Below are 24,606 nucleotides of genomic sequence, written 5' to 3'. Positions count from 1 at the left end.
CTTGATCTTGGCCCAGGTCATGATGTCTTGCTGTGTGGGTTTGAGCCCTGTATTGGGCTCCATGCTGACAGTGCAGGGCCTGTTTGGGATTCTCTGTCTCTCTCCCTCTTTCTGCCCCATCCCTGCTTGCTCATGCTGTCTCTCTCAAATACATAAACTTTAAAAATTACAAAAAAAAAAAAAAAAAAATATATATATATATATATATATATATATATAATTCTCATTATTTTTCATTTGTTATATCAGGATTTTCCCATTATTAATATTCTTTTGAAACATAATTTTGTAAGTGAATATACTGTAATATATTTACAACATTCCCCATTATTGCAGCTTAAAGTTTTTTTCCTTTTGATTTTTAACATTTTTAGTTTTGTTTTAATTTAATTTTTTATTTTTTAAAATTTACATCCAAATTAGTTAGCATATAGTGAAACAATGATTTCAGGAGTAGATTCCTTAATGCCCCTTACCCACTTAGCCCATCCCCCCTCCCACAACCCCTCTAGCAACTCTCAGTTTGTTGTCCATATTTATGAGTCTCTTCTCTTTTGTCCCCCTCCCTGTTTTTTATAACATTTTTAGTTTTTTACACAGTTCTTTGGATTTAACATTATTTTAAACATAATGTAAATTGAGGAGACTGTAAGGGTGACATTTTCAAAATATATTTACAACCGTATGTATTTCTCAGTAATTTAGTTTGTAGGAAGTTAAAGGAAAAATGGTATGGTACTTAGTGGCAGCATTTTTTTTTTTTTCAGTTTTAAAGTTTGTTTGTTTATTTATTTGTTTATTTTGAGAGAGAAGGAGAGAGAGAGAAAGCGAGCACGTGTGTGCAAGTGAATGGGGGAGGAGCAGAGAGTAAGGAGAGAGAGAATCCCAAGCAGGCTCCATAATGACAGCACGGAGTCCCAGGCAGGCTCAAAGCCAAGGAAGCAGAACCCTGAGATCGTGACCTGAAGAAACCAAGAGTTGGACACTTACCCGACTGAGCCACCCAGACTCCCCTAGTGGTAGTTTTTTAATGTAGATATTTTCTAGCTGCATTTGACAATATAATATTAATTTCATCTTCGCTTATTTGAAAGAATTGATTGTTCAGTGGTCTAGCTATTTGTATTGCCTTATTGAAGCAATCTAAAACACCATCTCTACAAAAGTGCACATCACTTTTTCATTTTATAAAAGCACAATTTTTGGTGTACTGCATTCTTTTATTCTTTTCAATTAGCAGCATGGTAAAAATATTCAAAGGAGTACTCAAGACTATTTCCATATTTTTTAAACCAACAGAAATAATGGTATATTTTAATATTCATAAAAAGAGTTAAGAAAATATTGTGAAAACTTTCTTCTGCTATCAGAATTCTAAAATGAGTATTTTTGTGATCTTTTATACTCACGTCCTCATATACTTATATTCTTTACTCGTTGCCTCAATTAAAACCTAGCTTTTTGGAAATCCTCTTTATTACCTATTACTCTCTGATGCAGATCTGGGACACACAGATCTGGACCCTGCTGCTACTTTTCCAAAGTTAGAATCTCCAGCATCATATATAGTCCTATGTGAATATGGTTAGTCTCTCCTCATCATTGGCCAACATCTTGGTTGGTAATCCACATTTCAAGTACTTTTGGTACTCCTTGTTTTCATCTTCACCTTACTCCTGCTATTATTTGGGGCATCCATTGAATACCTTTTTAAATTTCCCAATCTCAGTCTGTGAACATGTTAATGAGTGCACTTTGAATTCTGTAATCCCTTATAATAATCTTACTTATGGAATTCAGACCCTGAAATCTCCCTCTTGACTATAACTTCGTATCTTTAGACTCTTCCCAACACATACATCCTCCTTTGGTGTCTTTGTCATTGCCAGTGTCTTTGACCCTTTCTTGTTCCTGAAGCCTGTGAGCCACCTTCTAGATCCAACTCTCGTTTTCCAGAGGAGGTACACCTCCTGGTACAGCAGTTACACTCTGCTTCCGCTGCTATCCACAGTGCTGTCACCTTCCCTTCCATGATTGTCTCTTTTAACTTTCCCCGTCATTTCCTAGTGCAGGAACAATAAAATTCTGAATTATTTTTTTCTATTTGTGTTTTCAACTCTCGAACACTGTTAAGAAAGAAATCAGATCAATAAACATCAATAAATGTTTATTGTTTCCATTGCAAATTGATTTCCAACATTAGCTGGTACTTAGGATTGTTTTAATTGATAGTTCTTTTATTCTCCCTTATTTGATTTCTTCTGTGGTGCCTGCCCATTCCAAACATTTTCATTCTCTTCTGGTTTCCTGTCCTAAATCTTTCTTCCCACACAGTGTTTGCCTTTACCTTCTTCTTCCAAAAGAAAGTAGAGGCATTCCAAATTTAAACAGTGAGATTGATTTGTGCCTATCAAATTGACAAAGATTTAGAAATATTAACAATGGTTAGTGTTGGCAGGAATATGATAAAATTGACATTTTTTCCACTGCTTATGAGAGCTTAAATCTAGTGAAGGTGACCCCTTCAAAAGTGTCTGCTGCAGCATGTGTGAAGGACCTTTGAAATGTCCATATTCTTTCAACTGCGAGTTCCACTTTTAGCAAATAAATCAACCTTGTATTAGTCTGCTCAGGCTGCTGTAACAAAATACCATACGCTGGGGGTTAAACCACAGATATTTATTTCTCATAGTTCTGGAGGCTGAAAGTCTAAGGTTAAGGTGCTGGCAGGGTTCAGTTTCTATTGCATACTCTCTTCTTGGCCTGCCTCCATATGGCCACCTTCCTGGCTGTGTCTTCATGTGGTAGAGAGCTCTGGTGTCTTTTCCTCTTCTTACAAAGGCACCAGCCATATCGGAGTAAGGCCTTACTTTATGATCACCTCTTCACAGTCTTCAAGTACCTGTCTTCAAGTACACTCCCACTGGTAGTTAGGGCTTATCATAGGAATTTGGGGGAAACACAGACACTCAGTCCGTAACAGACCCTTCCTTGTTCCATCCAGCTCACTGACAGTGATATCAAAGGGTATATTGTGAAGAAGCAAAGATCATCCTGGAAATTAGTGATAGAGATTTAGGAATTATCTTGGCTTATCTTAATAAATCATGTTCATGATTTGTTTAAATGCTTGTTTGAAGTTGTTTATATTTCAGCCTATAATTCCTTTTGAAGAAATCAAATTTATAGACTTACTACCTACCTGTTGAAATATTATTTCCTTTTCTTATTCTGAAAGTTGCCTAATGTAAGCTTAGAGGTATGTCTGCTAATTCTAGCTACTGGAATTTCGCCTAATTAAACTTCATTAGTAATTTCTCTGGAAAACTTGAGATTTCTATCCTCTTGTGATGTGCCGTTTAGGGCAATTTTGGCAGTGTGGAGATGTGCCGGTATGACCCTCTACAAGACAACACTGGGGAGGTGGTGGCCGTGAAGAAGCTCCAGCACAGTACTGAGGAGCACCTGAGAGACTTTGAAAGAGAAATCGAAATCCTTAAATCCCTGCAGCATGACAACATTGTCAAGTACAAGGGAGTGTGCTACAGTGCTGGTATGTTGCCCATTGAAACCTAGTTTGAACTCAAGGTATGTCCTTGGCATCCTGGGTAATAGAAACCTATAATGTCTCAAGGTCTGGACTTCTAATATGCCAGTGACCAAGGAGAGAAGTGTTTATGCCACTGCAGATTGTGCTTGGTGATTGTAGGCTAAATGTTTGTTTATTTTTGAGGGTGTGGGGAAGGCAGAGAGAGAAAGAGAGCATCTCAAGCATGCTCTGACCTGTCCGTGCAGAGCCTGATGACAGGCTCGAACTCACAAACCGTGAGATCAGGGCCTGAGCCAAAATTAAGAGTTGGAGACTTAACTGACTGAGCCAACCAGGCACCCTTCTATGAAAATATTTTTTAAATTAGATACTTTTTGCTCATTACAGATGGGGAGAAAGGAAATTTTCATCAGCCTATTTGGGTTTGCAGAAAGGGTTACATAAGATTAAACCATAACTATTTTAAAGCTTCTTTTCAAAACTTTATTTATTTATTTATTTATTTATTTTTTTAAATATGAAATTTATTGTCGGATTGGTTTCCATACAACACCCAGTGCTCATCCCAACAGGTGCCCTTCTCATTTCCTCAAAAAATTAAAAATAGATCTACCCTATGACCCAGCAATAGCACTGCTAGGAATTTACTCTAAACTTTTTGATTCAAAAAGCTTGTGTTCTTAACTATTACATCACTTAATTTATAATCAAGTTTTGTCACCTTAGACTCAGAGTTTATATATTTTTAAGTCATTTTTATGTATGTTTGTTTTCTATTATTTAACAATAAAATGTGACAAAGTAAAATATTGTGTTCCCCTTTGTATGTTAAAAGGCCGGCGTAATTTAAGATTAATTATGGAATATTTACCATATGGAAGTTTACGAGATTATCTCCAAAAACATAAAGAACGGATAGATCATAAAAAACTTCTGCAGTATACATCTCAGATATGCAAGGTACTTAATATCCTGCCTATTTGTTGTAAGTAAAGAGAACATGCTAAAATAATTGTTACAAAGTCCTCTAGAGTTTTTCTTTGATAATTAAGGAAAGATATAGAGGAAAGACCATTTAAATTATTTATCTTTGTAAAACTTAGCTGAAATAAAAATGTTATTTCATCCATAGGGCATGGAGTATCTTGGTACAAAAAGGTATATCCACAGGGATCTGGCAACAAGGAATATATTGGTGGAGAATGAAAACAGGGTTAAAATTGGAGATTTTGGCTTAACCAAAGTCTTGCCACAAGACAAAGAATACTACAAAGTGAAAGAACCTGGTGAAAGTCCCATATTCTGGTGAGTATATTTTAACGAAAATTTACTATTATTCATAGTTTATCATTTATATGTTTATAATAATAGCAAAAATTTATCATGCTTATGTTGGGCTAAATGCATTTCATGGATTATCTCATCTAATCTCTACGGCAACCCTTGGAGAATATGTATTCTGTCCATTTTAAGCATATCTGAAGTATAGACAGATTAAATAGCTTGCTCAAGGTCAAAAGACCAACAAATGGCAGAATTAGGATTCAAAACCCAGATAGTCTGTTCTCAGAATTTGTGCTTTTAAGTTTTCTTTTTTTTTTTTTAATATTTTTTTTTAGTGTTTATTTTTGAGACAGAGAGAGAGTGTGAGTGGGGGAGGGGCAGAGAGAGAGAGAGAGAGACACAGAATCTGAAGCAGGCTCCAGGCTCTGTGCTGTCTGTACAGAGCCCAATGTGGGGCTGGAACTCATGAACCGGGAGATCCTGACCTGAGCTGAAGTCAGACACTTAACTGACTGAGGCACCCAGGCTCCCCTAAGCATTCTTAACCATGATGGTGCTTTAATCTAGCATTAGCTGAACATTTTATAGCAATTTGAAGCTAAAGGTAGTTTTTTTTAAGTTTATGTATTTTGAGAGATACAGACAGAAAGTGAGCGAGGGAGGGGCAGAGAGAGGGAGAGAGAGAATCCCAAGCAGGCTCCACACTGTCAGTACAGAGCCCAATGCAGGGCTCCAACTCAAACTGTGAGATCATGACCTTGAGCCGAGACCAAGAGTCAGATGCTTATCCGACTGAGTCACCTAGGTGCCCCAAAGCTAAAGGTAATTTTTGATCTTCACTTAGAATTGTGAATTGTGAGGACCATACAAACCTGACTTTTTATGTGGAGTACATTGTTGTTTTTATTGATTTGTGCTTCGATGCAAGGTCTTTTTTTATGTCTTAGTTCATTAATGGTGCATTTTGTTTTATAGGGATGAATCGCTGAAAATGTATTTAAATGTTTTGATTTGTGATAAAATCTAAATAGACTTTAATTCTGGTTTATTTATCTGCTAAAATAATACTATTAAGATTATGTTGTTTAAATCGGATGTTTCTGTTAAGGGATGGGTTTTGTTTTGGTTTTATTTGCATTTTTACGTTTTATTTACATTTTGGGTTTCTGACTTGCAAGTTAGAATTACTAATATAAACACTAAAACTGTCCATTTATGAAAATTTGAGATTCATCAGACTTATTAGAAATATATAGATTATTTAGTTAGCTACTGCTAAGTTCATTGCCCATCCATATCTGTTAGTTATCTTCATTTATTTTGTATCTGTAAATCTTACAACTTATCCCAGCTATTACAAATTGTTAGTCTGGAAGGAAATTAGGTAAGAAAACACAAGTGATTTAGAACAAATGGATTATTGCTGAGTGTGGAACCTACTTGAGATCCTCTCTCTCTTTGAAGAGAGAGGATCACTCTCTCTCTTTCTAAAGAAAAAAAAAAAAAAGAATGGAAACTAGAAATACTGATTACTACTGAGGAATGTGATTAGGAGAGACTTCACATTTCACTTTATACACCCCAGTGTCATTGGAAATAAAATTAATGTGCATAAAAAAGGATGTGGTATATATGTGCAATGGAGTATTAGCCATAAAATCAATGAAATCTTGCCATTTGCGAGACGTGGATGGAGCTAGAGATTATTATGCTAAGTAAATAACTCAGAGAAAAACATATACCATATGATTTCATTCATGTGAAATTTGAGAAACAAATGAACAAAGGGAGAAAAAAAAGAGAGAGACAAACCAAGAAACATATTCTTATATACAGAGAACACACAAATGGTTATCAGAGGGGGATGTGGGGGTTGTTAAATGCGTGATGGGGATTAAGGAGTGCACTTGTGATGAGCAGTGGGTGTTATATATAAATGTTGAGTCACCATATTTTACACTTGAAACTAGTATTACTCTGTAAGTTAATTAACTGGTATTAAAATAAAATCTTATTATACAGAAGAGTAATATTTAATGACATTGTGAGTATTGTAAAGAAAAGCCCTTATCTTTTAGAAATGCATACTGAAATAATTATGACTGAAATACTCTCATGTCCATAATTCACTTCATATCAATTCAATGGGGTAGAGATGGGGGGTGGCTAATAAAACAAGGCAGGAAATGAATGTCTATTGTTCTCTATTTGTGTATGTTTGAAATTTTTCATAATAATAACAGTTTTAAGGAATATCCTGGTGATATCATCATCTAATTATTTTTAGAGTATAAGGAAACTAGAAAATAAGACTCATCTAAACTTATCTGCTTTGGACATGTCCAGTGATACATGAATTTAATTCTTTTTTTCCAGGGTGAGAAATTAAAGAAGTTAAATGGAATTAACTAGAAATCCATAAAGATTAGTTATATGGATTTTAAGCAGTTTGGGCATACTTAATAAATACAATCTGATAAACATTTATTAAGTTTCTACTGTTCCAAACACCATACAAGGAGCTTGGGATATGAAGATAGGGTCAGCATCAGAAAAGCAACAACAACAACAACAACAACAACAAACAACTGTGCCTGGTTACTAAGAAAACCGAACTGAAAAGGAAATGTTTGATGTGGCAGGCATATTCAGCCGACAGGTTCACTACGCATTATCCCTTCCCTTGCAGAGCTCATAGATAAAAAAAAAAAAAATCAAATGTGTGGTCAGTCATTGCAGTGTGGCCAGTCATTGCAATCATTATATCATAAGTGCAATAATGAAGAATATAATGGGAAAACATAAGAATGTGGATAATTCCCCTGAGGGTTTAATCAGAGAAAACTACAACCAGGAAGTGACATTTCAATTATTGATTAATAGTTTACCAGGTAGAGAAGAGCAAAGGTGTTCCCTGAGGAGGAAGACTAGAACTGGAGGGGCAGGGACTTGGAAGTGAGTGGCACAGTCCCAGAGCAAACGGGGAGTGATGGCGGCCGGAAAGGGATTGAGCCTGGTGCGCCGTGTTGATGAGTTCAAGCCTCATTCAGTAGACCGTGTGTAGGTAGGAAATTATAGGCCTCATCCAAGGGAATATCATGTTGAGATTCATATTTTAGGAAGAGAGATCTACTTTTGGTGGAGAACAGAAATTCTCAAAGTGTGGGGACACCAGGTTCTCGTTTTAGGGGGTCCAGGAAGTCAAAGGTATTTCCATAATAACACTAAGAGGTTATTTGTGTTTTCACTCTCATTGTTTCAACTAATAATGTAGAATAATTATAACAATATAAAGTTATGTGAAATTGTTCTCTCTTGTTTTCTCTCAAAGTATCTTTTTGTACTGAACTCACCTTTCTCTGTGAGTTATAAAGTGCCTGTATGATGAGATGAAGTGAGGTGGATGGCGTAAGCCTTGTGATGTGGCGTTAGGTCATCTGCATCTGGGCTGTGGTTAACCACTAGTTACTGAGACCCAAGAAAGCAAAACTGTGGATGAGGGGGGGGAACTACTGTAAATTGAAATTAACTTTTAAATTTCCTGTGACCACAAAACTCAGAAGTATTTACATTTTTCTTCTGGGTTGGGTTATCATTGAAGTTATTATCAGGATACAGTGTTCCAATGCAATATAAATAAATTACAAATTGGATAATTGTTTAAAGTTTTTTATTGGAAGCATTTCTTTTTTTTATGTTTATTTTTGAGAGAGAGAGAGAGAGAGAGAGAGCAAGCGAGCACGAACGAGGGAGGGGCAGAGAGAGAGGGAGACAGAGAGTCCCAAGCAGGCTCCAGGCTCCGAAAGCTGTCAGCACAGAGCCCTATGTGGAGCTTGAACTCAGGAACTGTCCTGAGCTGAAGTCAGACGCTTAACCGACTGAGCGCCCCAGGTGCCCCTGGAGGTATTTCTTAATAAGATAAATGGAGCTATTTTCCCCTCCGATTAGTTCATATATCCCTGTATGAATATTAATTTCTATCATGGGACCAGATTCAGCTTAAATTCTGTTTATTTTGCCTTTTTGTAGATGTGAGCACTGAGAAAAGTTGTGTAAATAAGTATATAGGAATGGAAAGAGTTTTGTTATAACAGTATTCATTTCTGTGACTCTTTCTGAGATGAGCAAAAAAGTATACAATGAAGTACCATTAAAATTTATCTCTTACCTGGCAACTTCATTAAATCCATTCTTTTTTTGAATTTTATTGAAAGTAAAGAATTAAACCACTTGATTTTCAAAAGTGAAATCATTAAAGTCATTCCTTTTCTCAATTTCTGGGAAGTATACTAAAAGTTTTTTAAAAATCTGACTTTATTGTTCAACTCTAGAAGTAAGTGTGTTAAAACTGTGAAATATTAGGGGCTCCTGGGTGGCTCAGTCTGTTGAGTGTCCGACTTCGGCTCAGGTCATGATCTCATAGCTCGTGAGTTCGAGCCTCACGTCAGGCTGTGTGCTGACAGTTCAGAGCCTGGATCCTGCTTCGCATTCTGGTTCTGTCTTCTCTCAAAAATAAAAATAAAACATTAAAAAGAAAAAACTGTGAAATATTATTTAAAAAAATAAATTGCCACATGTGTGGAGGCATGTTTATAATAAAGCATATTCACCAGAGCACCTTCCTTTCAAGATTCCTTCTTTTCTAATTTTAAATATTCAGTTTCATACTTAATTTTGTATTTTTTGTTATAAAGAAAGGTCCCAAATTATGTAAGCTTTGGGCCCTCTATTTCTCCCTGCATGTCTGGAAAAATAAATCACAAGGGCAGCCAAGATAAGCTTGAGATGATACATATCTTGTATAATTAATTTTATACTGTTATGAAAATAAGATAAGTCCTTTCTTATTACTTAGTTTGCAATAAATAATACAGAATAAAATGTAGCTAAGATTAGAATGTATGAAGTAATGTATATGGTAAAATGTTTATTATTCCTTTAGTAATTGTGTTGGGGAGACGTATGTACCAAACTGATGTTTGACTTTGGAGAAACATTAAATAAGTTAGTGTAAAAATCAGAAATAACATCATTTTTATCATGATCAAAATTTTCCTGTGTATTTAATGGAATGGAAAGCTATATACTGCCAAAAACTAGGCCGTTGGAATAGTTTTATTTTTATATTAGCAAGTGTTAAATGTTTTATATAATGAAATGAGACTGACTAAATTTTGTACAAATATTTCAGATGTATGAGTTGATAAAATAGGTTTTAACTAATTTATTGAGTAATGAACACTAAATCTGAAGTATTAAAGAGAACTCATACAGTTTTTATACATGAGATATAGCCATCATATCTTTTAAAGTTATAATTTCATGTAATCTTGCTATCTACATTGCTTTTGTTATTCAAAAGTGCTCTTTGTTTTAAGCTAACAACATGTTTTAGCTTGTCCTAAGTGTTGGTGTTAAGAACTGAAGGAGGGGCACCTGTATGGCTCAGTCGGTTAAGCATCCGACTTCTGCTCGGGTCATGATCTCACGGTTTGTGAGTTTGAGCCCCGCATCGGGCTCTGTGCTGACAGCTCAGGGCCTGGAGCCTACTTTAGGTTCTGTTTCTCTCTCTGTGCCCCTACCTTGCTCACGCTCTGTCTCTCTGTCTGTCTCTCTCAAAAATAAATAAACATTAAAAATTAAAAAAAAAAAAAAGGAAAAATGCTCCTGCTAGAATATTTTTCTGTTGAAGCAGGCTTTTGGATTCATGGAGGATCCACGCTGAGCTGGAGCATGCTTAAGATTCTCTCTTTCTCCTGGGGTGTGCCTGGATGGCTCAGTCGGTTAAGCGTCTGACTCTGAATATTGGCTCGGGTTGTGATCTCATGGTCATGAGATTGAACTGTGCATTGTGCTCTGTGTTGACAGCTTAGAGCCTACTTGGGATTCTCTTTCTCCCTCTCCCTTTGCCCCTCCCCTGCTTGGTCGGTCTCTCTCTCTCTCTCAGAATAAATAAACATTAAAAAAAAAAATTCTTTCACTCTCCCCCTGCCCCTCTCCCCCATTCATATGAGTGCATTCTCTTTCTCGCTCTCAAATCAAAAAAAAAAAAAAAATCTTAAGATTTCCACCTGGGAAGTAAGCTAAATTGTTGATGGCATTCAATGCATAAGGAAAGTAAAATAACCAGCAGGTTTTGGAAAAGTGGGAATGGAGTTCTCTTTGCCTAAAGAATCTATTTAATATGGAAATGTTCAGTAAGTCGAAACACAAAAGAAAGTTCAAAAATATGGTTATAAATTTAGGAGACATTAGTATATAGGTGGATGAATATTATCTAATGGAAAGTTTTGACAAAAAGAGGTTTGATGATAGAACCTTGGGAAACCCTAACTTAGAAAATGGAGAAGGAAAGTGTTGGGGAAATATAATTAGAAATGAAATCTCCTCCCAATTCAGTAAACCTCTGCACAAAGATAGAAAAGAAAGTTTTATTACTGAATAAGCTTTAACCCTGAGCGTCATGTGCATCACACAAGTGATCTGCTAAGAGACTGTAAAGACAAGAAAGAAATCTCACCTCCTTCTGTGGCCAAGCAGATTCAACCCATTACGTACATGTTGTCAAGATAAACAATAGCTAGTCCTCAAGTAAGAGAACTTGACATCACACATAGTTTATCTTAAGTGACTGTCTGTGTTAACTAATTGTCATCACCCACAGGACAGATAGACTTCTCATATTTTTATGGGAGGAGATAGTTTTGCAACTTGGAAGGAGGCACCTGCCGGAAGTTAAACTCTTACTGTCCCACAAAAACTGGGAGGTTGGGTGCTATTTCTGTGATGATTACGTTCCAGAGAGGTGGTTCCCAGGTTCTTGAGAAACATTTTTGGATCATACAGCTGGCAAGAGGCTTTTAAGCAAAGCTTTAAAAAAAAAAAAATTACCTATATTTCAAAAGACACAAAGAATTTACAATGATAAATTTCTAAAGTAAATGCTCTAAGAGGAGAAAGAGTCTTTTCCCTCATTTTCCACAGGGAGAATTGATTTTTTTTTCCTTTGTGATTTGTATTTATCCTTACATAAGTGATGGGAGAGAGGAAAACAGCCTTGGAGATGAGGGAGGAAATTGTAGACAGTGCTTTCATGAAAACCAAAGGAAGAGACTGTTTTGCAAATGTTGGGGAAATAGAATGTCTTCAAGAATGTTTTATTCCATTTGTGGGATAAAACATACATTTAAAGATAAGAATTTTTTAAAAACTTACTATAGAATTAACCATGCTTTTTTATATATATTATCGACAATAAATACTATAGAAACTGAGTAACATGAGCTCATTAAGACCTTGAGTAGTCAGAGAAGGATCTGTGGAAGTGAGGAAGCTTAAATCGGATTTTGAAGGAGGTATTAAACTTGCATAATTCATATAGTTAATCTCACCAGTCTAAAACAGATCTTTGTCGCTATCTTCTGTAATAAGGATAACTTAACAATGGAACCATGATATTCACATTCCATTAGCCCAAATCCTCCCTTGGATAGTGTTGAGACTTGAGTAGACAATGACACTGTTTTCCCCAGTGACTTTGCTTCCTTCTCCCACCACTTTTTTTTTAAGTTTATTTATTTTGAGAGAGAGAGAGAGCGTGAGCAGGGGAGAGGGGGAGAGAAGGAGACAGAGGATCCAAAGCGGGCTCTGTGCCAAGAGCAGAGAGCCTGATGCAGGGCTCAATCTCAGGAACCGTGAGATCATGATCTGATCTTATCATGACCAGAGCAGAAGCTGGATGTTCAACTGACTGTGCCACCCAGGCACTCCTCCCTACCCCCTTCTGATTAACAGGTGCTTATATTAATAGCTTTTAGTCTTGTTCCAGTTTAGAAGCTTTTTTTTTTTTTCCTTCCAGTTGGAAACTTATCTCGATTCATTTCAAGTTTTAGCTTGCAAAGAGCAGCTTATTTTATTTTTTTTAAATTTCAGTACCTGGAAGGTACTTAGCAGGTACTTTAGAGTTCCAGGAAGGTACTTAGTTATCTTTGTTTGGCAGTTTCCCAAGACCATCCGCAGGCTTGATGATTCACTAGGAGGACTCCTAGGACTCAGCATACAGTCATATTCATGGCTGTGATGCGTTTCAGAGAACAGATATAAAGTAAAATCAGTGAAGGGAAAAGCCATCTGAGGCAACACCTGGAGGAAAACACAAACTTTCAAGGGTCCTGTCCCAGAAAAGTCACACGGGACACATGTAATTCTCTGCCTGGCATGTACCACAATTCCAGACTGCCAGAAGGAAGGCAGGTGTTCATTGTAAACCATATTGTTTGCAGAAACATTTCAGGCACAGTGAGCCTCCCTTACCATTTAAGAGCTGCGGCAGCCCTTCAGAAATCTAGTTCCCACGCGCCAGTCACTTGTCAACCTTGCAAGCGAGCGTTTTTGAGGATGGCAGCTTTAGGCCTACTTATGTTAACTTTTCTTTATACCCTTTTTAATCCAACGATTTTCAGGTTAAATTTAGAGTTGGCATATCACATAATTTTTTTTTCTTTAACGAAGTCTAGTTCATTACATTCGTTGTACAGCGTAGTGATTCGACAAGTCTGTGTTACACTGTGCTCACAAGTATAGCTACCATCTGTCACCATACAGTGCTATTATAATTCAAGAAACTGTCTTATAAATGCTTTCCATACATTATAGGTATGCTCCAGAATCACTGACAGAGAGCAAGTTTTCTGTGGCTTCAGATGTTTGGAGCTTTGGAGTGGTTCTGTATGAACTTTTCACATACATCGAGAAGAGTAAAAGTCCACCAGCGGTCAGTGTGCTTTTTATTTACCGTCGGCTCTTTTTAACATGGGAAAAGCTTCTCCCAGAGAATAATAGTAAGCTTAGGACTCATTTTATACCCTCTTACTGGTGATTTGAAGACAACATCCAACAAAACAACCCTAAACTTGTCCATTAAATTAACTTGCATTTTCAAAAGGTTTTTAGTAAACCTAATTAATTGATTCATTCCAGAAGTTATTGAAAAAGTTAAACGTTTAAAAATAGTTTTCCCTGTCTATTCTATATTTTTTTAATAAAGGATAATTAAAAAAGGAAAATATCAGAAACTATATCCTTACAATAAAATGCTATCCAAAAGTTCGAAATCGTATTTGTGGTAAATATTTACTAATATAAGTAAATATCCATGCTATAGTTCCTTTCCATTTTTCCATTTTTCAGTTCTTTTCCATTTTTCAGCCTTCTAAGTAATACTTCAATGAACATAGTGAACATTGTTATATATAAATATTTATCTCTTATCACCTTAGAATAAAAGTGTAATTGTAAGTAAAAGATTAGGAACTCTTTCAAAGGTTTTTGATTATTTCACAATGTTTTTCAGAAAAGCTATACCAGATTGTACTCCGAATAACAGTGCATAAGAGCATACATTTTATCATTTGCTAGTATTTTATGCAGTTTTGTCAAATTGATAGAAGTTATAGTTATTTGATTTTAATTTGTATTTCTCCCATTAGTGTGATTGAGTACATAGTTTTTGGGTATTTGAAATCAGCATATGTGTGTGTGCATTATCTCATGTGCTTTTGCCCTTTATTATGTTAGTAATTTTTCTTACCAGCTTGTAAGAATTCTCTGTATTTAAATAAGCGATGCGTTTGTTGTAAATGTTTCTCTAGCTCATAGTTCAGACTTTAATTTTAGGAATTTTGTACATACGAGCATTTTATCTCCATTGCATTTATGCTTAAATATTCATTCTGTGTTCTTTTTATTATGTTCTCTTTTACAATCTAAATTTTATTTCAGCTGAAATATAATATGATGTGTTAAGACAACTATCAAAAAACCAAAGTAAACATCTTTTAGTTCACTTCTTTTGGGCTCTTCTCAGGGAATTTGTGTCAAATATATTATAGTTATGGAAATGGCACTGTCTTTTCTGAAATATGACTAAAAGGAAGGTTTGATCTTCAAAATAATCTGTTTTTAAAAGGTTTCAAACATATAGTAAAACATACATATACAGAATTTTTCACATTTACTAGAAGTTGAGAAAGAATTCTGGTTCACATTAAATATACCAAAAAAAAAACTTATTGAAAAGTGGATTTATATTGCAGGAATTTATGCGTATGATTGGCAATGACAAACAAGGACAGATGATTGTGTTTCATTTGATAGAACTCCTAAAGAATAATGGAAGATTACCAAGACCAGATGGATGCCCAGATGAGGTAACAAAAAAAAAAAAACAAACAAAAAACATTTTTTTTTGAGAGAGAAGAGCCCGTGTTTTCAAGAGGCGGAGGGGCAGAGGGAGAGGGAGAGGGAATCTTAAGCAGGCTGCACTCAGCCTGGAGCCTGAAGTCAGCCTCAGTCCCACACCCTGGGATCATAACCCACACCAAAATCAAGAGTTGGATGCTTAACTGACTGAGCCACCCAGGCGCCCCCCACAAAACATTTTTTATCCACATTCATCAGATGTTTTCATTCCCTTTTCACAAGGATTTCACGTCACTTGATGACATTTAATTTGCTAAGCTTTTGGATAATCATATGACTGTGGATCTAGGCATAGCCATGACATAAGCCTACATAGGAAAATTAAGCTAGTTCTCCGTTCATGTCTTCATCAATTAAAAGATGGCACCTTGTGTTCATTATAATTTTGGTTTACTTTCTCTTTTATAGATTTATTTGATTATGACTGAATGCTGGAACAATAATGTAAATCAGCGCCCCTCTTTTAGAGACCTAGCTCTTCGAGTTGATCAAATAAGGGACAACATGGCTGGATGAAAGAAATGAACTTCGCTCTGAGACCAAAATAGACTTAACAGAACAAAGTTTTGTATTTCACATTACTGTGGACTATTATTACATATACAATTATTATGTACATCATGATGCTAGCCAGCAAAGATGTGGAAATATCTGTTCAAAACTTGCAAAATTTAGTTTTTCTTCACGAGGACATCAGTAAAAGACATTGTTGAAAAGACCTTAGCAAAGAATTTTATAAGCAGTTTCACAGACCCAATCAATCAGTTAACATCACTTTTCTCTGGCAAAAGAAAAAGTAGACTTTTTTGAACTCAGAATTTTGAAAGATGAAAAAATTGTAATGTAAATTTTGCAATGTTGAAGATGCGCAGAATACATATGTACAGTTTTTACCACAGTGAATGTATAATACCTTGGCATCTTGTGTGGTGTTTTACACAAGGGCTGGTGTTCATTAATGTTTTCTAATTTTTCCATAGTTGACCTACAATAACATCACTATACAAATTATAATGCTCAGATAATTGAATAAGCACCTTGTGTTCTTGTTCATTTATATCACTGGCCAGCAATATAAGCAGATGTACACTTTTAGCTTGTAGTTCTATGTACTGTAAATATTTTTCAAAGCAAAGGGAACAAATATTTAGTTTCACTTGTATAGGAAGTTTCCCCGACCCTAAAGAATACATTTTGAAATGGAACAAGTTTACAAAGATACAACACAATCTATTTTCTTATTTGTCTCCCTTGTATTTGTTTGTGGTAAGTGTGTTTTTAAAATAGAATTATCTCCAAGTTTTTCTAAGACTATAGTGAATAGTTTTCTTTAAAAATTTTGAGATCACAATGTGAGGAATATTGTCCTCCGTTTAGCTCTTGGCTGCTAATAAGATTCTTCAATCCCTGGGACTTTGGTCATGCATTAAATTGAAGCATAAGCCATAAAATAGATTGTTTTTTAAATGTATATGCTTATTGAGATGCCTGATAGGTTAGGATTTTTTTTTTTTTTTTTTGCTAAAGAATATTTTAGGGATTTCAGAAATCCTTGAAGACATTTCCTTTTGTTAGAGATTCTTATATACAAGGGAGAAATGAGAATAAATTGGTGAAAAAGTATGCTTGTTAACTTTATTCAAGAATGCCAGTAGAAAATTCATAACGTATGTGTCTAAGAAGAATGAGAGTATACATGTAAGTGTTGGTTGTTGTCGTCCTTTGTTTTAGCGCTACTCCTCTTTAGACACTGTACGTAAGGAGTGTGGTATGGTAGAGGGGCAGTCTGTGTGTGTTATTTATACCAAGTTTAAAATACTTAGTATTTCAGTTAAAAAGAAAATAGTTTCTTACTTTATTTTCAGTGGTATACGCTATTTTTTTTAAACTTGTACTTAAGGCTTTGGATTATCTATTTTTTGGAGCTGGCTTTGAAATGCAAATTATATAAGAAAATGCCTCATACATAAAGTTTGAAATTTTTTGGTGGGAAGGAAGAAAAGGGAAGAAATGCTTTTTACATTATCTTTAAAGCATTTTAGTGGTAACCAAATGCAGAAAACATCTAAAATGATAGTATATTAGATTTTAAAAGATTTCTGATATCGTGATGAAAGTTGAATATGATTTTTATTTGTAGACTCCTCAAGGACCTGTGTACATAATGCAATTAAGAGATCCCCCATGCTGCTACTTTATAAGTCACAAGTAGCACATCGTATAATATGCTTGATTTCGGAAACTTAAGTGCTGAAAAGTGGATTTTTAAAGGTTTATAACATTTTGGTTGTTTTTAAAAACAAAGGTATTAACTAGATTGCTTTAAATTTTTCTTTCTTAATGTTTCACTTTTTAGTTTTAGGGAGAGTAATCCCATATAAACATTCTGAAGTTTTTAGAGTGGGATGACTACCTTATTATGAAATTCTGAGTTTGCAAGAGAATTATTATTCACTGAGGATTTGCAGTGTTTAAATTTTTATTCTGGTTATACATAAAGAGAAATTAACCTGCACCTGTTCAGTTGGTTCTGCACAAGAAATAGGTAAGTAATTATTGTATCAATTAATACCAAAATGTTTCTTCAAATGAATATTCTTAAGAAATGAGGATAAAGGTCTTCTTAGACTTCTACAATTCTGTAAATATTGCAGTATATTAAGTTATGTAGTCTTTATATAAATCATTCGATACGTCCATGGCTCCTTACTTTGGGAAATAGTGATCGTTTCACGTCACCTATGTATATGCTGCCAGTAATACTATAACTTGCTGTGAAAGAGTGCTTTCTCATGACTCAAGACTTCTGCTTCAAAGTCGAGTGAAATTTTTATCACAACTATAACTTCTGATGTTTAAATTTTATTTAAATAGTTTTATTATGGAGTAGACATAAGGAAATACCTACAGTTCTAAACCTGGGGAGCCATTCTCCATGGGGTGGCATTACGTGGTCACTTTATTGAGACTGTGTTATTTTCTTCATCGTGCATTTAGCATGTTCCTACAAAACTGAAATACCGACGTAATAAATATTCCGAAGTTATTTTCTTTTGTATTGTCACCTAACCAAGGAAGTGGGGCGCACACCCTGATTTAGGGATATGCAGAGAAAGCCTTTCATCATAGTAAACATATCTTTCAATTTTTTAAGAAGCACTTCCTAAGACAGCTATCAACTACTCTGTGCTCTTTATGACCATTTCTGTATCCGCTCCAGTTCTGGTATTTAAATTATTTCTAATGAAAGTTTTTCTAATTTTTCAGTACCACTTATTACAGATCTTTGGGTTTTCTGTATTAGAATAAGTAATAACAGTAAGCATAAGTCAGCAGGATTAGCCAGACAAAAGGGTGGGTTATATGTGACACGCTTCATTCTATTTGAGAAAAATATCACAGTACGGATCTGAGAAAATACTTGGCGTTTACTCCCAGATTTGGGTTGGTTGTACTTAATTTCAAGATAACTAGCACTAAGTGTTTCATGATGCTGACAGTAACATTCAGAGAGATTTCAGAATGACAAGAGAATTTTAAAACTTTCATATTAATCAAATTTATGTGATATGCATATCATATAGCCTTTAACTCTTCATATGAATCAAATTTTTAGTAAAATGCGCATTATAGCCTAAATATTAAATTACCTAATTTTGTGATTTATCAATTTTGTTTTACTTTATTACTGTGTATTATTTTTTAGGTTAAGAAGTTAATTTCTATTGTATTTATGCCATATGGGATTGCTTGGGTGGTGCAGGCCCTAGAATACTGTTCTTTTTCAGTCTTCCAAACCTATAAGGAAATGCCTTATTTCTAACTGAAACACCAGTCTTTATTAATATGGTTTTAAAAGTGGTTAACGATCATTATTCCATCATAAGTCCTTTCTTTGCATAGCAGATTGCTTAACGTCCTGTTTTTTTAATGTAACTATAGCAGGTTCATAAAATAAGCATTAGAAGAGCTTTGAGAGGGCCTCTTCCAGTTTTCCATATTCTTCGATTGCATGAATGGTTTTAATTTTAATACTTGCCTAGGAAGCACGCCTATAGATGCTATTTACTGGGGTCAAGCAGGTCGGTTTCGAGCAATGTGAACAGAAGCATAGCTCTTAGATATTACTCTTGGTAAATAACAGTAAACAGAGCGAGGTCACAAGGCAAAGATGCTATAGCAAGATATGACCGAGACAGCAGGCAGGTGAGAATGCAGATCGTCAGCACACGTGAGAAGACATTATCAGAACCAGTGCTAGAAAGACAAGTGAAAAGTATACAGTAGAAAAATCTTTTGATCAGTTGCCCTTTCAAGTACAGCTGTATACACAGATGAAAATGTTTAGATGCTTTTCACACACAAAAGATAATTAGGTGGGTAGTATTTTTAATGAAAAGGCTTAGGTTCTTTTAAATGCTTGGAGTGTATATGAATCTCTGAATGTGAATTTTCCAGTAGCATGTATAATATTGTGAGTCAGAATTTATTCACTAGAATTAAAAATATTAGAGATTAAGGAAATTCTAGTAAAGAAAATAAAATGAGAAAGATAAATCTAATCCTTAAGGCACTCAGTTGTGAAAATATGTACTTGAAATTTTCTTTTTTGACTACTTGAAATACACAGATGATACTTTCTTCTTCTGCATAATAGTTTTGTTGAAGGTTGCTATAACAGTGAATCTTTATAGCTATCTCAAATTTTAAGTCCATTAAAACAAAGTTTATTATTTTATGTCCTTAGTAACTTTTAAGACCCCTCAATGTTTGGTTGGAGAAAAAAGGAAGATTGTTTACAGAATCAAAGACTTCATTTTGATTCTTAGGAACAAATAACTGAACTCTCTAACACTTTTAATTTGCATAACCAAGGTGTCTAAGCCCTTGATCTGCAAGCTGCTGGTGGCCCAAAGCTAAATGCCGAATGGGAAGTGGTTTGTGTTAAATGACTGCACTTACTGACTGCTGTTCAGAAAGCACTTTAAAAACAAAATAACAGTCACTATTTCCTAGAAATCCTGCCAGAACGTTTCTTTTTTTTTTTTAAACAGGAAAAAACCAGAAGTTTAATAACATGTACGCCTCCGATATACGTGAGATACCCAAAAGAACTAACTTCCCAAATAGGCCAGGCTCTCACTTGAATACCTTCTTCAGCTAAACAGGAGTAAGGTTGCTATGATGTAGAGTCATCTTTGTCTTTCTGGTAAGGAAAATACTCTTACTAATGGAGATTTCCCATATAAAAGAGCTTTCACTAGATTTCCAGAGCTTTTGCTGTATATCCTGTTTCTTAAAAATGATCAGCTCAAAATAATCCTTATGCCAAAGAAGCGTATTTTGCGGTGGCATAGTCTGCTTCCTTTCGGGTCTGCCTTTGAAATTTCAGATTCATTTTATAGTCCAGAAGCTGAGTTGATTGATAGATTGCTCTATAGTTTCACTGAACTAGTCTCAGTCTTTTTTTGGTGGGGGCGGGGGGAGAAGGAGTCAATGCAATGGCCAGTCTTGATTGGAAAGAAAAAAGTTCACAGCACACACCTATAAGTTAGTGCTTATAAGGGGTTCCACAGCCAGGGCATTTGCTGGGCTTTGCCTCTGTGCAGCCAGAACCAGATGAGGGCACTGTTGTCCTCTTCACAGATGCTTGTTGGTGATAGATGGGACTAAATTAGGGTGTTCCTTGGTGCCTGAAGCTGCCTTTGGGGCTAGCATATTGTACGGGTCCAGTGCCTTCTGTGCAGCCATCATGACCTCCCTCTCTAGCCTAGTAGCCTGCTCATCATCTGTAGGAACACCACCTCCAGATGGCACGGAGCACACCGTGGTGACTCCCTTGGGACCACAAGTCCTGAGGGCCTGGGCGGCACCTTGAAGCCATGATGCCTGCTACAAACAGCAGCGCTTTCCTCAGTCTTAAGAATAGATTAGATTGGTTAAAAAGTTGGGTCTCATTTCAGGAGGAGGTGGCGCAGGTGAGATCTCAGTTAGGCCTCCATGGTGCAAGCAGGTATTTAAATAAGAAGAAGCATTTCCTTTAACAGCTTCTGCCAGTTTTCCAGGATACTTATCTGCAGGCTCCAGAGGGAATGTCCCATCATGAGTCACTAAACTGTAGGGGAGGAAAAAGAATTTCCCTCTCCCTTTCTAGGTTCTTGGGTGAGATCCCACCACTATTAAAAAAAAAAAAAAAAAAAGTTAACAGGAGAAAAACAACAGTTTAATAACATGTATACCTCCTGTAAACATGGGAGAAACCCAGGAAAACTATCCCAGACTCTCTCTCTTTTAAAAGAATTTTTTTTTAATGTTTGTTTATTTCTGAGAGAGAGACAGAGTATGAGCAGGGGAGGGGCAGAGAGAGAGGGAGACACAGAATCCGAAGCAGGCTCCAGGCTCTGAGCTGTCGGCACAGAGCCTAATGCAGGACTTGAACCCACAAACCATGAGATCATGACCTGAGCTGAAGTCGGACGCTCAAGTGACTAAGCCACCCAGGCACCCTGCCTCTCTCTCTTTAAAAAATGTTTTAAATCCATGTTTCAATCAGGAATTTTGAGGATAGTATGAATCTCCTGGTATCACTTCTTTTCCTTTCTGTTATTGGTTAAGTGCATTGCACCTTGTTGAGGAGTTACTGATAATATGAGTAAAGGTATTGTTGACAGGGAAAATGGAAGCTGAACCCTGCCTTTTTATTAAAGGACTTGGATTGGGGCGCCTGGGTGGCTTAGTTGGTTGAGCATCCGACTTCAGCTAGGTCATGGTCTCATGGCTCATGAGTTTGAGCCCCGTGTCGGGCTCTGTGCTGACAGCTCAGAGCCTGGAGCCTGCTTCGGATTCTGTGTCTCCCTCTCTCTCTGCCCCTCCCCCACTCACTCTGTCTGTCTCTAAATTAAACAAACATTAAAAAAAAAAATTAAAGGACTTGGATTGAATGTTAGATTCCAAAACTCTGAGTATACCATTGTAATTCCTAAAAGAGGCCCCATGTCTTTCCCAAACTACTATTACAGAGGAAGAAATTTCTTTTTTTTTTTTTTTAATTTTTTTAAACGTTTATATTTATTACTGAGAGACAGACACAGAGCGTGAGCGTGTATATCACTTCAGATCTCCCTACCTATGTACTCACTTATCAGTACTAACACTGCAAGCTACCTACAACTTTCAAGTTGCATCAAGTAATTCATGTTAATAGTTGTAGTAGTGAAGCCATCACCTCTTAAGTGACTTGGTAAAATCCTAAATCCCACTCATGTATTGAGAATAGAGAATAAAATATGGATACGGGCAAAGGAATCCTGGATAGCCTTATGTGAAGATGAATCACAATGGTATATCAACTTAGAATTCTCTGTTAAATAAACATTCAAACAAAGCCGAGATAAAAAAAAATTTAGCGACGCTGAAGCTCTGAGGATATTATCCGTAATCATGGTGTTTTCAGGGAACCCAGTTTGATGTGGCCCCAATCTCAGATAGCAAGGAACCATAAGAAGGTATCTTGGGCCCGGATTTAGTATGAGAGTTAAGGTTTCATATACTGCTTCTCTTTAGAACACGCTTTTTCAAGAGCTGTCACCTCTAAGAGGGTGAATATTGGTATTGGAAGATGAAAAGTCTTACTCTTTTTAAGTTTAGAAAATACATGCAGCACATAAACATATGCAGTGCTTTTAAAATTTCATGGTGGAGAAAATGAGGGAGAAATATTCCAAATAGTGTATGTGAACTAACAATTAGCTGGCATGTGATCTTTCTAAAAAGTCATGTGATTTTAACCTGAGTTGAAAGATTTTCCTTAACAGATACAAAACTTTGGTCTTCTTCAGTTGGAGATAAATCCCTGAGTATCATTTTGTTGTCTTGTCTTTTACATCTCACAATAAGTCAATCAGATATAATAATCCTGTTAAAAACTTAATTTAACATAGCATATTTTGATCATATGCAGCATTAACGGTTTTGCTTCTTAGTTATACAAGGAGATAATAAGAAAGTACTTTTTGATATTAAAGCCATGTCATGTAACTGTATATAAAGCCAAAATGAAATTTCCACAGGGGAAAAGGAAAGAAGCAAGGCCAAATAAAGATCATATGTATGCTGTGAAATTGACCCAGAAGACAAAGTACTCATTTTTGACTAAAAAAACACTACACTTTTTGTTTGGTTTCATTTGGTAGCCATAGGGTGTGGTCTGACGTGTTACAGCCACGTGGTTTTGATTTGCATTTCACTAATGATGGATGATGTTGAGCATCTTTTAATGTGCACTTTTTTGGCCATTTGTGCATCTTCTTTGGGGAAATGTCTGTTTAAGTCCTTTGCTCGTTTTAAAATTGAACTTTTTTAAGTTGTAGGAGTTCTTTTTATATTCTGGATATTAACCCCTCATGAGATCTGTAATTTGCAAGTATTTTTTCTCATTCTGTGGGTTGCCATTTTACCCTCTTGATTGTGTCCTGTGAAGCACAAGTTTTCAATTTCATTGTATTCCAATTTATCTCTTCTTTTGGTGTCATATCTAAGAAATCATTGCCAAACCCAGTGTCAGGAAACTTTCTCCCTATGTTTTCTTCTAAGTGTTTTATAGCTTTGGCTCTTACATTTATGTCTTCAATCCAGTTTGAGTTAATTTTTCCACATGGTGTAAGGTAAGGGTCCGACTTCATCTTTCTGCGTATAGATTTCCAGTTTTCCCAGCAGCATTTGTTGAAGAGTGTCCTTTCCCACTGAGTAATCTTGGGGCACCCTTGTTGAAAATCCTTTGATCATATATGTGAGAGTTTATTTCTGTTTTATTCCATTAGTCTATTTGCCCTGATGCCAGTACCATACTGTATTGATTACCAGTAGCTTCTGTAGTAAGTTTGAAACCAGGAAGTGTGAGACTTCCAACTTTGTTGTTCTTTTTCAAAATTATTTTGGCTTTTTGATGTCCCTTGAAATTCCGTATGAATTTTAGGTTATTCTATTTCTGCAAAAAAATATATAGATTTTTGCATATGTTGGGATTTTGACAGGGATTGCATTAAATCTGTGTATCACTTGGGGAACAGTTAGGATCCTCTTACATTGATTATCTCATTTTATCCATGCAATTCTTAGGCAGGCACTATTATTTTTCTCATTTTAAGTGTGTGGAAACTTAAGTTTAGCAATATACAATAAATTCCAAGTCCCACATGTAGAAGGAAGAGGTGCTGCATTTTGAACACAGGCGGTCTGACTCCAATGCCAGGGTGTAGAACCGTTTCACTCTGTTGCCTTTCGCAGCTTTGGTAGCATACATATAAAGCAGCAATAAAATAGATAAGCTTTCTGGGGCGCCTGGGTGGCTCAGTCGGTCGAGCATCCGACTTGGGCTCAGGTCACGATCTCGCGGTCCGTGAGTTCGAGCCCCGCGTCGGGCTCCGGGCTGACGGCTCGGAGCCTGGAGCCTGCTTCGGAATCTGTGTCTCCCTCTCTCTCTGCCCCTCCCCTGCTCATGTTCCGTCTCTGTC

The 24,606-nt window shown here is 36.0% G+C and overlaps 1 protein-coding gene across 6 annotated transcripts in view; it reads left to right on the top strand.

Annotated features, from left to right (window-relative positions):
* JAK2 (Janus kinase 2) overlaps nucleotides 1-16,801 on the top strand; it is a 116,769-nt gene extending 99,968 nt beyond the window's left edge. For 4 of the 6 annotated variants that reach the window (XM_049643210.1, XM_049643237.1, XM_049643202.1 and 1 more), the window contains 6 exons: nucleotides 3,364-3,553; nucleotides 4,386-4,510; nucleotides 4,683-4,855; nucleotides 13,490-13,607; nucleotides 14,929-15,042; nucleotides 15,503-16,801. In XM_049643210.1, coding sequence (XP_049499167.1) covers nucleotides 3,364-3,553; nucleotides 4,386-4,510; nucleotides 4,683-4,855; nucleotides 13,490-13,607; nucleotides 14,929-15,042; nucleotides 15,503-15,610 — 828 coding nt within the window. In that variant the 3' untranslated portion in view covers nucleotides 15,611-16,801. Of the gene's footprint in view, nucleotides 1-3,363; nucleotides 3,589-4,385; nucleotides 4,511-4,682; nucleotides 4,856-7,210; nucleotides 11,435-13,489; nucleotides 13,608-14,928; nucleotides 15,043-15,502 lie in introns of those variants that run through there. The other 2 variants (XM_049643272.1, XM_049643392.1) reach the window with 2 other exon arrangements.
* The last annotated feature ends 7,805 nt before the right edge of the window (nucleotides 16,802-24,606 follow it).

This window comes from Panthera uncia, chromosome D4, assembly GCF_023721935.1.
Source record: "Panthera uncia isolate 11264 chromosome D4, Puncia_PCG_1.0, whole genome shotgun sequence".
Lineage (NCBI taxonomy): Eukaryota > Metazoa > Chordata > Mammalia > Carnivora > Felidae > Panthera > Panthera uncia.
Note: the sequence above shows the minus strand (reverse complement) of the source record. Positions and strands in the feature narration are given on the sequence as shown.